Genomic DNA, 12,425 nt, shown 5'->3' with positions numbered 1-12,425 from the left:
TACCAAACTACCAGTTCTATCTATTATTACTGTGACGAATTTAGATCTTCTAAAGTTTGAATTTCACTTTAGAGATTAAAGTGTGATTTTTCATCATTGATTTTATAGGTGGAAGCAAGAATAAATATAAAAGAGAAACTATTTAAGGATAAAAAATCACACTTTACTCTTCTAAAATAAAATTCAAATTTTAGAAAATCTAAATCCGTTTATGACATGTAAATTATTAAACACCATAAATTAACACTTTTCAACCATCAATCGCATCACATCGTGAAAAAGCTAACGTCAAATCTAACACCACAGGCACACATTCTACATGAAACCATAATTGTGCATATGCATGCTATGCACTTATTGTACTATGGTATCCTCGAAACTTAGATATAGTTTGAACAAACAAATTTTAAATTTTAGCATTTATAATTAGATTTGTTCCTATTAGTATAAATTAAATAGTGTATAATTTAAAATTATAAGGTAGTATATGTATATTACATGAAAATTCTAACATTAACTTTTTATGAAATATTCAAAATGCAACATAAACCATAGTATGTTTTTTCTTAATATTTTTTATATAATTAAACTAAAAAAAAAATTTTCTTTTTAAGTTCATTAAATTAAATATAAGAATTAATGGTAGTTTTCGAAAGATTAATGCATGATTCATATCAATTATCTACTAATTTATTTAAGTTATAATTATATTAGAATAAAATATTTTTTAAGTAAATGAAAATTTCATATTCACCTACATTTAAAATTTTGTCAACAAAACTTTAAGTAAATTATTTTTCTGTTGATGCCATAAAATAAAAGTAACAAAAAGTTATCAACATGCGGTTTTTGAAAAAAATAAAAAAATAAAAGGAACAATAAACTGATAAGTCATCAATTTTTTTAGTTGTCAACAAATTTTTCTTGTAACATTTTTAACTTATACGTTACAGATATTTAGAAACATGTATTTAATTATCTCAATTATTTTTTAAAATATAATATTTTATTTATATTTATTTACAGAAGTTAAATCATTATCGAATAAGCCTTCTATACCATATTAAACTGAGATTTTTCCACACACAAAAGTAGAAACGTAATAAAAACATAATTTATTTGTTAAGGAGAAATAATCATTCATAACAAAACAAAAGACAATGTTAGATACTGTACTGTCAGATAAGAGAAGCATAAACAATACATTTAAACAAAAAAAATTGCTAAATAATAATGTTCATTAAAATGTAAACATTTTCAAGAAGACCATCACCTCGTAATCAGTCAGACAGTACACACAAGACACTGAACACATCTTCGACAACGCTCATAGCGTTGCTGGTAGGACAACTAATAGACTGACAAACCACGGGTTATCCAGGATCTGAAGGTTTCTCCTGCACCCACCACTGCTCAAACAATTCCCTTAAGAGCTCTCTGCACCTTTCGACTGTTCCAGAAGTACGTATAACTTCAAAAAATTCAACTCCCCTTCTTTGCTGCTTTGTCTTTGTTATTACATAGCAACGGCATGCCACACACGTAACCGACTTCAACATTGTCTTCCGTTGCAGCCCTAACCAGTTGCTGCATTCCAAGGTCAATGTGGCCAATTTAGAAATACTGCATCAACCCATGCCAGAATAAAACATCCGGATTTCCGCTTTCACGCAGCGATCAATGAACCTCCTTTCAGGCCGATCAAAGTAATATGAAGAGGACACTAGCAGCAGATACCACATCGTCGCATACTTGTAGACAGCGTCGGACATCGCTGCATCAAGAAACACCTTGCATGTTGCCTGCATGTGAAACAGTTCCTGAATCGAATTCGATGCAATCTTCGTGGCAATCCTCACCCATATGTTATAAGGAAAAAGATTAAGCAGAAATTCGTACTCAACGAGTACATTCCTTTTCTTTCTATTCTTCTTGGATGTTCCAGCCATTTGCAAAAAGGTTAGGTTATTGGAGAATATCAAGGAACGACCACATAGCGTTCTATTTGTTATTATTATATTGTTTTTTTAACTTTATTATACTGACATTAGGATTCAGTGCCTCGCACGTTTCTTTATTGATGCTTTTAGACAAAACCAAATAATAAGAGAAAAGAATATTGTTATATTATAATTTTTAGCATTGCGTAATATTACATACAGGAGCCATTCACATAAAGACGCTTAAAACATCTTTTTTTAAAGACACTTTTTAATAATTAAAATTTAACATATATAATCAATCAAACTGTGTTATTTTTGTCAAAATTAGACCAAACAAACCAATTTGACCTAAAAATCTCGATAAATCAAATTTTGAACCGATATAAATTAATATTTTTTTATAGAAAATAACTATAATACTCTTATTATAAAAAATGACTAAAATATTCTTATTATATATATTAATTTTGAAAATCCTAAATTCTAATTCTATGATGGCATAGAGAGAAGAGAAAGATTAGAATTTAGAGTTTTAAAATATATAGTAGAAATATTTTAAGTCATTTTTATAATAAGGGTATTATAGTCATTTTTATAAAAAATATTAATTTAAATTGGTTCAAGATTTCGTTTATCGATTTTTCGATCAAACTGATTTATTTCATCTAATTTTGACAAAAATAACATAGTTTGATCGATTACATAGGTTGAATATTAATTATTAAAAAAAATCTTTAAAAAAAGATGTTTTAAGCATCTTTACCTAAATGACTCCCGTTATATTATATAAAGAGTAACATTTCCTATTAAATTGTTTCCATGAATAGAGAATACAAAAGGAATGGTTTAAATAAATTTACTGTACTTCTCTCTAAGGTTAGAATAAAATAATATGTAATGCGGACTTTATAATAACATTAATAATTATAGTATCTTGTACGAATATAATAAGCCATTAGTACATATATTCATGTTCATTATTCAACTCTTCTAGTAATTTTATACACCATGATCAATTGTTTACCATGATAAATTTATTTATGCACATCTGGCAAAATTTCACATTATTCAACTATTTTGGTTTTACAAAATATTATAATTATTATATCATTCAATAATTTAATACTTCTGTTAAATTAATCATCTGCTAATAAACTTTAACTGTGACTTTTTTTTTTTACTTCTTGTTTGTTCCGGGAAGTGAGGACAATCCATAATATCCTCCCGGTAAAAGCCAATTTGATTAAGAAAAAGATAACTAACAGTAATCTATGTCCAAATTGTATGCAGGCGGAGGAAACCATCGAACATGCTCTACTATCATGTGATTGGACAAGAGCGGTATGGTTTGGCTCGCAAGCTCAATGTACACCAACAAAGGAAAGCGTAAACTCAGTCGGGATGTGGCTACAAGAAATATTTAAGAAGTGCAACCAAAGAGGCAGAATAGAAGCAAATCAAATGTGGAGTCGAATTGGTATCACAATGTGGGCAATTTGGAAAACAAGAAATGAAAAAGTTTTTCATGACACAGAACCTGATCCAAAGTCTACTATTAACTATGCAAAAAATCTTGAACTAGAATATTTCAAAGCAACAGAGAAGGAAAATAATAGCACCAAAGAATCAAACAGGAGAAGGACGGTACCTATAATCTGGAGAGCCCCTCCTCAAAATTGGCTCAAATTGAATACGGGTGCAGCCTTCTCCAATGACACAAAATCAGGAAGTATAGCAGTAGCGATCAGAGATTGCAATGGAACCCTCATGGGAGGGACAACTTCAAAAATCCAAACGAACTCCAGCATCCTTGCAGAAGCAACTGCCATAAGAGAAGCAATCATTTTAATAGAAAATCTCAAATTGAGAATGCAACTATTGAATCTGACTGCTTTCAACTTATTCAAGCAATCAAAGAAGGAATTACATTTTGGGAAGTAGAACCAATAATTCAAGACATTAAAGCTATCCAGAGGAGACTTCCAAACTGTGGTTTTTCTTGGATTCCTCGAGAAGGGAACAAGCTAGCTCACACCTTGGCATCTCTGAAATTGCAAAATCAACTAACCAATAATTGGCCATCTAACCCGCCCAAACAGATTGCAGAGATAATTAGGAATGAGAAGTTGGGCTTACCTTTCCATCATCAGTGGCGCCATGTCTGAGTTGCATCAGCGATGGGTTTCACAGCTCCCCTGTCTCCCCGCGCCAGATCGTCCGCGTTCTGGAGTGAGGTGCATCTCGTCCCGCGCTTTTGCTCCTCAAAGCGGACCTACAGTTTTACTTGATCTCTTTTTGGCGTCAATTGTGCTTCTTCATAGTAGTGTAGTTAATTGTGTTTCCTTATAGAAGTTTGGTTGCAGGGGAGGGAAAGCAATTCATCCGGGTAGGTAGGGAGTTAGTTTGAGGGATTAAGTGTCTTATTCTGGGCTTGGTTTGTTGGGTTTAGTTACCCAACCCGTCCAAAAAAAAAAAAAAGAAGGGACCGTATTTAAGGATTGGTATATTTTTAACAACATTATTAATAACCCAATTCATTAGCCAAACATTCGTTTTAGAAAAAAATATAAAGCTCCATTATGTTTTTTCTCATAGGTATTGACTGCAACCAAGCCCAACCCAACTATGTGCCAAGTTGACCCGCCCGACCTGAAATCTCTTCTCCCTCTCCTTTGTCACTCACCAAGCACACTTCTCTGTGCTGCTTTGATCCTTCTTCTCTGATCCTCTCTGGCCAATCTAATCCTCTGCCTGAACCACCACTCGTCATCATGGGGATCGAGTCCGGTTCCGGTGATAACACTAACGTTTCGTCATCCTTGGAATGCTTGCATCGCGGCAGATACGCAATTCAACGAGTAGGCAATTTTTGCACCGCAATTCTGGGCGGAGTAACTTCGTGCAACTGATAGCGAGTGGCAGAAATGTAAACTCGTGCGTTTCTTCTATGCGACAAACTGACGTCCACGATGCATCTCATTCCCAGCCCAACTTCATCGTCATTTAGTTAACATAATACAGAATACTTAACTCTAATTAATTTAAACTTACAAATTCATAAATTTTTGCCATATAAACCCAAAGACATTTCAGATCTAACAACAATAACTAGCAACAAATTAAATTTTCTAAAGTAACCTCTTTGACACAAAAGTTGCAAAAAGCATTCATTAGCCAATCAAAACAATCAACTTTCAGGGTGATCTCCCCGGTGGATTAAAAAACAAAATAATCCAACGGCTCTCATTAAAAGTGCGCACTGGTCAGCGATAGTGAAGTCTTATGCTTGGTTAGCCAAAGATGTTCGGCTCACCAAAGCCGCGCCCTTGAATGAAACCTCAAGTTGCATATTGCCTAGCTACTAAAGGAAGAGAGTGTTTATAATGCTTTCTAACACAAGAAAAGGCACTTGCTTGATGATGCAAGGAGGTGGCGTGTGGGGACTTTGCTGCTGGAAACCTTTTTAAAGGCTATGGTACTCCTTCTATGATCTAGCTTGCTGTTGTTGTGCACAGATGGCATTGACCCATCAGGTCAACAGGTTCGGTTTTGCACCGGTTTTCTACGGGTCAATTGCCAAAATGGTCAAAAATTGAAATTGGACTAGCACAAGTATCAGTTCACCGGTTTTCTTATCGAATTGGTCAGTCCAATCCGAGTATAATAACTGTGCTAGAAGTGCATCTGATCATATTACCTAGATTGAGTTAACAGAGGAGCTTATGCATTTTGTTAGCTTGAATGCTAGAATAGCCTCCTAGTTTGTTTTCTTCCCTTGTGGGACCTCTTGTCACCAAAAAACATTATATCTCTTTCTCTTTGCAGATGCAAAACCATATACTTTTCTCTTACCAATTATATTTTTTTATCTTTATATTTTTCTTACATAACTCACCCCCACCAATGTTGTACCACACAAATCACCTTGTCCTATTTTAGAGTATCTCTCGTCTTATTTACAATTTTCATCATTACTTATGTGAGGTGACAGAGAATCCTCTGATTATTTTAATTTCCATATAGTAGGAGAAGAACTATTCAATGTTCTGTATAGAAACAACCTTAATCCTAGAATTATTCATGACATAAACATATTAGAATAGATACAAGGGGGAAGAATATGCCATGAAGTTAGTTTTTACTTTAAGCAACAGATAACAGACCATAAAAGCAAAAAGGATTGTCATTAAATCAGCAGGTAATATGAGTGAACTATTTTGATAGTGATTATTGGGAACCTTGTAGGATAACTATAATCAGATATAAAACAGCGGATTTTTTAAATTAAGATAAAGAGCGGGTAATATTTTTTTATCATTTAAAAAAATTGAATTATGCATCAAAATTAATATGGAGCTGAATTTCTTTGACTAATGTGAAAATATCTAAAATTGATCACAGGTATTATATAAAATTAATCCCAAGTATTAGTCTATTACTGCTAGTACAAGACCAAGTCAACTAATAGTTAAGATTTAACTCTTGAAAAGACAGGATAAACATAAATAAAATAGAAATGACTCCTAAGGTTGAGAATAGTTGGCTATAATAATTGCACATAATTCTATTATGTTCTGCAGTATTCTGGTTTGTGTTATCTTGACTTATAATAAGAGCGCAGGGCTAGAAATAGTTAATACCTTGAAAGGCTTTTGGCTTGTCAAACTGATGGCCTGACATGACCCCTGTTGTGCCTTGGCGGGTTAGTCTTGGCAACATCCACTACTATCATCCATCCATTAATAATCTGTAGCAAAATGAAATCATCAAAGACCACCTAGCTTCTGTTATCCTATATTTTCAAATCCAAGATTCTTTTCATTTTCCATAACAACCAGGAAAGAAAGAAAACAAAAAAATGCCGGTAAAATGTGTAAAAAAATAGAGAACCGAGAAGAATGTACCTGGCCATTCATCTCTTTCAATGCTGCGCTTGCAGCCTCCTCCGTGGTGTACTCAATAAATGCATAACCCTTGGACCTTTTGGAAATTTTATCCATAATAATTTTGACTGTCAAGCATAACCATTTATTAGTAAAGGCTGAGGCAAGTTTGCTTTGGTCTTGAGAGACTAAATATTGATGAGCAAATTATGCAATATTTGAAGGATGAGCTACCTTCAACAAGATCACCAAAGCCTTCAAATGCTGCACGTAAGGTTTTCTCAGATGTATAAAACGATAGCCCTGTTTAAGAGAAAAATGTTGTAATATTAAAATAAATTGTCAAGTGGTATCATATCTTTTGAGAACCAAGAATGCTCTCCTTAAGATAAAATTGTGTTGTCCCACAGAATAAAAAGTAGGTACATGGTATGGAAATGAAACTCAACATGATAGCCACATTAGAGCAATTAATACTTTCTTAATGCAATGAATAATTTCTCAAGGAAAAAAAAAATGATTTTCTTTGACTGATATTTTTTTCATGGTCATTAACTTAAATATTTTCGAAAGGAAAGGCAGTTCTCATTTTTTTTAGTTGAAAAATCAGCATATAACATATATACACAGGGACAGAACAGAAGATCGATTTATATCCAGAGTCAGTCTTGTGAGTACCTGTCACAAAAAGCTTTTTCGTTTGCAGGGGAGCTGCCTGACTTGTTTCAAAAGATTTTTGCACACTCAAACTGTTTTCTAAGTTATTACCTGAGAAAACCATGAATTAGGTATTTGAACACAATCTCATAGAAAGAAAATTATAAACTATCAACCTAAACAAGAAATTTTACACCAAATGTTAACTCAGCAAAATTTTTTTATGACCTATAAATAAAACTCACCTGCGCATTTCAAGTTTCGTATACTGTTTATCTAAAAAAATACAACCTATATTAAATTAAACGGAGTGGAAACAATATGATTTTTTCCTTGAATTTAGAAGGATTTTCAATGCAATCAAGAACCAAGTATCACGTGGGCTAAGACCAAGGATCTTCAAATGCACATAAAAGAAACTAACACAAAAATTATTGGAAAGATTGCTAACCTTCATAATCCTTATTTGCTGACTCAAAATTATTATCTGGTTGAACTGATAAGACACCAGGCACACCTGGGCCACAAAAGGACACTTAATGTGGAAATTTATACTTCTACACAAAATGACTGAATTTTAAGCATAACAGTGCTAACCAACTAACTCCTGTGCACAGTCGTCATCAAGTTCACAGCAAAAACCAAATATTTTTTTCCAGGAAACATGATATATGCACATCTGAGCATCCTTTTCACTACATAGGGAAGACATTACTGTCATCTAACTTTAGGTAAAAAGAAAAGGTGATAAAAATTAATGCAAAAGAAGTACATTGTTCTTACTTTCCCATCACCTTGGTCAATATTTGAACAAAATAATCGACAATCTGAGCCTTTGTAACAATCCCAACAGCAGGTTTATCAATTCTAACAAGCCAATGCTTTGAATTCTCAAGAAAGAATAACATGTTGGTTTCAAATTGTAGTTTTGAATTCGATAGCAGACCTTCTTGACCACTTGATAGACTATAGTCCTTTTTCGAAGAACTGAAATCCGGATCAGGCCTAACCAACAAGACCCCCGGTAAACCTAAAAACATATGGGCACAATAACAGAGAAGTTACTTCAAGAATAATAGTATAATACCAATGGTAATTGCCAATTGTGCAATACTATACCACAGACTAAACTTCAAACATCTAAGATGCATTATATTAATAAGAAAAGCAACAACTTACTTGTGAGTTGGGAGGTTATTTGTGGATCAATGTCACAACAGAAACCAAAGTGTGTATCGCAGGAAGCATCATATATACACATTTGAGCATCTCTCTCACTGTTTGAAACAAAAATTATAGTAATTTTCAGCTCAACTTAAAAATAAAAAGAGAACGAGCATGAAAAAGGAGGCAAAACCTGGCAAGGACTTTGTGTAGAGTGTTGGCGTAATAATCGATGAGTTGTGACTTGGAGGTGACACCATGAGGTGGAGGCTCCATGAGTACCATCCAGTAGCGGTTCTTCTGGGTGGTGGAAGGGTATAGTGTTGCTGTTGCTGCTATACTTCTTGAAGATGAAGAAGAAAATGAATAAAGATTGCAATGTTTGCTCCTATTATTGGGTAGTGAAAGGCCCTGAATTTCGGTTGTTGTTACTTTTGGTTTCAGAAAGGAAAATGTATGAAATTGGGTGAATGTGACAGAAAAAGACATAACTTCCATCTTTTTTTTTTTTTCTTTTGGGCAAGAAAAAGGGCTAACACCCGAAACTAGAGGTGTTCGCAGTACAGTTTGGTTTGTTTTGTCGGTTTTTAAACTGTTTCACCTTCTGAAACACCAATGTTCTCACTTGCCCTGGGATCAATCAAACTGCAGAAATATAAAGCAAAAAAATTAGAACCAAACATTCACAACAAGAACAAATCAGAAAAGAATCAAAATCCTACCCTTAAAATCAGAACCAAGAACACATAATAATAACAAAACATACAATAAGTGCTTGTCTGGGTGAACTAGAAAAAAAGAAAACATCTTTTATTAAAAACTACAATTTACATATTTTTTTAAAAGATCTTTTTTATTTTTAAAACATATTTTTAACATAATAAATAAATAAAAAATTACTTTTATATCATTTATACCCAAATACAGATATACAATTGCTAAATAAAAAATATTTTTACATGAGATATCTAAACATAAAATTACTTCTACTTTTTTTAAAAATCTTTTAAAAAAATATTATATTTTTGTAGAAGCTCACCCAAACAATTGTCAAAAAAATCAGTTCAGATCAAATAAAAATTTAGAAATCAGTTCATAACCAAATAAAAAATTAGAACCAAATAATTAGAAACAAGAACAAATAACCATAACCAAAACCCTAACCAAAAAATCAGAACCAGGAACATATAATCATAACCAAAAAGTAGATTAAAAAAAAAACCAGTTCAGAACCAAATAAAATTCAGTTCAGCAGCAACCCAGGCATACAAATTCTGTTCATCAGCATTCAGCAACTCCATAAATAAAAAACCAACACAAGCTAGCTTTAATTTTGTTCAAATTGAAAAGATAAAATTAGAAAGTAGAAACAAATCATTTAGAAACAAATAAAATTACCTGAGGCATCTCCATTCTAGAGACTCAGAGAGCGTGGAGGAAGGTGTGGAGGATGATGGCAGCAGCGGAATCTGGAAGGCGACGGCAAGGAAACGGTGGCTACCGAGGAAGGCGACGGAGGCGGCGGCTACGGAACGGAGGAAGGTGAGAAGGCGACCGCACTGCGACTGTTGCTGTGTCGCGAGGGCTGAATGGGATGCCAGTGTTGTTGTGTCGCTGTGACGCTGTCTGCCGGCAAAGAGTGGAGGGGTCTAGGGGCTATCACTGAGGAGAGTGGAGAGCTCTGTCACGTTGTTGGTGGCGCTGGACTGCTGGATTGCGTGTGACTCTGGTATGTTACAACATAAAATGTTAGTGATAGGAGTTAATACTCCCAAATTCGAAGGTGGAACTCGATTTCAATTTTCACCCATACACCTTGTTTGAAAAGAAAATAGAAAAAAAGAAAATTAAAAAAAAAATTGTGTGTGTTATTTAGATTAAAAATAAATAAAAATAAGTCTTACATTATTTTTTTTATTTTATTTTTTTTATCCAAACAATAAAAGATTTACTGTTTCACCTATTTTTTTTTTTTCTTCAAATTCTCTCAATTCAAATAATGTATTAAAATTTCAATGGGTCTAAATTGAATCTCAAAATTTATAATTGTAATTCATATTAATTTTTGAATTGATTTTTGTTAGTGACGTATTATTTTGATAATTTACTGTAATTTAAATTTTAAAGCTCTCAAAAGTTTGAGCATTGCTTTAGAGCTCTAAACTTTTTAAATTGAATTTGTCATTGCAGTTTTTGTAAGAATATTAGAGAGTTAGTCAAGTTTCTAAAAAATTTGGTAAATTTCAATCATATAGAATTTAGATAAGAAAACTTAGTCACGTGCAAAATTAACACACTATTCAGAGAAATCAATTAAGAGGCTAACGCGAATTATTATTGTAAATTTTGGAATACGAATTAAGTCAATTGTAATTTTAGGAGTCAATTTAAGTCAAATCTCAAATTTCAAAGACCAAATTAAATATTAGGTCGAGGACCATTAGGATTAAGAGTATTTTTGAGATTTTATTCATATTTTAGGTTTGATTTAGTTTGACTTATTTTAGGTTTTTCATTTTAAAACCAAAATTTAAATCAAACTATAAAAAATTACAAAATTTGATTTTTTTTATTTTTAGATTTTTCATTTGTTTGGCTTTTCATCTTTTATTTGATGGAAAGTTCTACCTTGATAACGCCAAATTTGTCCTTGGGTGATGACAACCACACAGACGCCTCCCTCTAACGATACATGGTACATAAGTTGGGTTTAAAACGTGACAGATTGAATATGACATCTATGGGAAACGTGTACGTCTTGTCAGCAAAAATTAATTAACGTTGCATTAACTTTGTTAGTTAAGATCACATTCGTTTGGGCTTTTTTGTGGTGGATCCAGGTGGATTATGCCATAAAAAATGGGCCAACAAGGAGTTGTAGGATAATTTGCTTTAGACCCTTCTATCAGATGTTGATGAGGAATGTTGTAGCAGATCTCGTTTTGTATAGTCCAAAAAAAAGGCTTGTATTGTTTTCTTTGTGGATTAATGCAACCTTAAGTCTCCATTTGCTTTCCAATTTGGTTGCTCTGTGGCTCCTGATAAATGGAAGAAATACTACGTATAAATTCGCATGGGAGATATAAATTATAGTAGCCTGCCACCAAAGTTATGGATGCATATCATTTTGATCGGTCGCGGATCTATTGAGGTTCGATTTTGTCAAGCCCCCTTCATCAAGAGTGGAAGTTGGTGGCACTGAAAGCAACAAAAATTGTTTGCCCTTTACAAACTATAAGAAGGTTAGTGCTAATTAATTCATTTTATTCTTTTTAATCTGTATAGCAATGTAGATATAAGGTACAGTTGTGTAATTGATAAACCCCGATTTCGTAGTTTATCTTGTGCTTAATTTGGGAGATTTTATCACATTTTTTTACATTTATTCAATGAAATAGTATGGTTTTGTGAATTGCTCCTAATTTGTACTTAAGAGTAAAAACACGCTTTTTAGGTCCTAAAATTGCTAATTTGAATTCACTTTAATTCCATTCGATGCCTTGATATGTTTGTTAAGTGATTTCAGGATTAGAGGGCAAATATTGGGTTGAAGGAATGAAGAAAAAACATGCAAAAATGGAGAATTAATGAAGAAATGAGGATTTGTTGAACTGAAGGCCACGCACACGCATCACCCCACGCGTACGCGTGACAAGCAGCACGTGACCAACTTAAGGGCAATATGCTGGGGGCGATTTCTGAGCTCAAGGAGGCCCAAATCTAACTTATTTCTGATGCTTTTGAACCCAATGATGGCAAGAGATTTGGGGGGGAGAGA

The 12,425-nt window shown here is 33.2% G+C and overlaps 3 protein-coding genes across 10 annotated transcripts; 1 reads left to right on the top strand and 2 right to left on the bottom strand.

Moving 5' to 3' along the window:
- Positions 1-1,092: 1,092 nt before the first annotated feature.
- On the bottom strand, positions 1,093-10,411 carry LOC107465858 (organelle RRM domain-containing protein 1, chloroplastic). Of its 8 annotated transcripts, none has more exons than XM_021132079.2 (13): positions 10,046-10,411; positions 8,841-9,292; positions 8,663-8,760; positions 8,267-8,513; positions 8,081-8,178; positions 7,935-7,979; positions 7,505-7,594; positions 7,061-7,129; positions 6,848-6,954; positions 4,080-6,690; positions 3,871-3,988; positions 3,592-3,765; positions 1,093-1,802 (listed from the first exon to the last, which is right to left on the bottom strand). In XM_021132079.2, exons 2-10 carry the CDS (start codon positions 9,143-9,145, stop codon positions 6,604-6,606), a joined length of 1,146 nt encoding a protein of 381 aa, XP_020987738.1. In that variant the 5' UTR covers positions 9,146-9,292; positions 10,046-10,411; the 3' UTR covers positions 1,093-1,802; positions 3,592-3,765; positions 3,871-3,988; positions 4,080-6,603. The 8 variants fall into 8 exon arrangements, with proteins under 8 accessions (XP_020987738.1, XP_052109848.1, XP_052109850.1 ...); XM_052253888.1 differs by having other exon boundaries at positions 7,935-8,000; positions 10,046-10,410; XM_052253890.1 differs by having other exon boundaries at positions 1,093-1,774; positions 7,935-8,000; positions 10,046-10,410.
- Positions 1,483-1,949, bottom strand: LOC107465850 (uncharacterized). Its single transcript, XM_016084821.1, has 2 exons — positions 1,671-1,949; positions 1,483-1,587 (listed from the first exon to the last, which is right to left on the bottom strand). The coding sequence occupies exons 1-2, from the start codon at positions 1,947-1,949 to the stop codon at positions 1,483-1,485; spliced, it is 384 nt and encodes a 127-aa protein (XP_015940307.1).
- Positions 3,345-3,884, top strand: LOC107465851 (uncharacterized). The gene has a single exon (XM_016084823.1). The coding sequence runs from the start codon at positions 3,345-3,347 to the stop codon at positions 3,882-3,884; it is 540 nt and encodes a 179-aa protein (XP_015940309.1).
- Positions 10,412-12,425: the final 2,014 nt, after the last annotated feature.

This window comes from Arachis duranensis, chromosome 9 (assembly GCF_000817695.3).
Source record: "Arachis duranensis cultivar V14167 chromosome 9, aradu.V14167.gnm2.J7QH, whole genome shotgun sequence".
Classification (NCBI taxonomy): Eukaryota; Viridiplantae; Streptophyta; class Magnoliopsida; order Fabales; family Fabaceae; genus Arachis; species Arachis duranensis.
The sequence above is the reverse complement of the archived record's forward strand: the minus strand, read 5'-3'. Positions and strand labels throughout refer to the sequence as shown.

Coding starts and splice junctions, on each gene's coding strand:
- LOC107465858 (XM_052253892.1), bottom strand. CDS start 9,145: ATGGAAGTTATGTCTTTTTCTGTCACATTCACCCAATTTCATACATTT. Junction 8,001..8,080: donor CTGTGCACAGGAGTTAGTTG/GTTAGCACTGTT, acceptor TTTGTGGCCCAG/GTGTGCCTGGTGTCTTATCA. Junction 6,691..6,847: donor TGAAAGAGATGAATGGCCAG/GTACATTCTTCT, acceptor ATTTTGCTACAG/ATTATTAATGGATGGATGAT.
- LOC107465850 (XM_016084821.1), bottom strand. CDS start 1,949: ATGGCTGGAACATCCAAGAAGAATAGAAAGAAAAGGAATGTACTCGTT. Junction 1,588..1,670: donor GGAGGTTCATTGATCGCTGC/GTGAAAGCGGAA, acceptor CTTGGAATGCAG/CAACTGGTTAGGGCTGCAAC.
- LOC107465851 (XM_016084823.1), top strand. CDS start 3,345: ATGTGGCTACAAGAAATATTTAAGAAGTGCAACCAAAGAGGCAGAATA.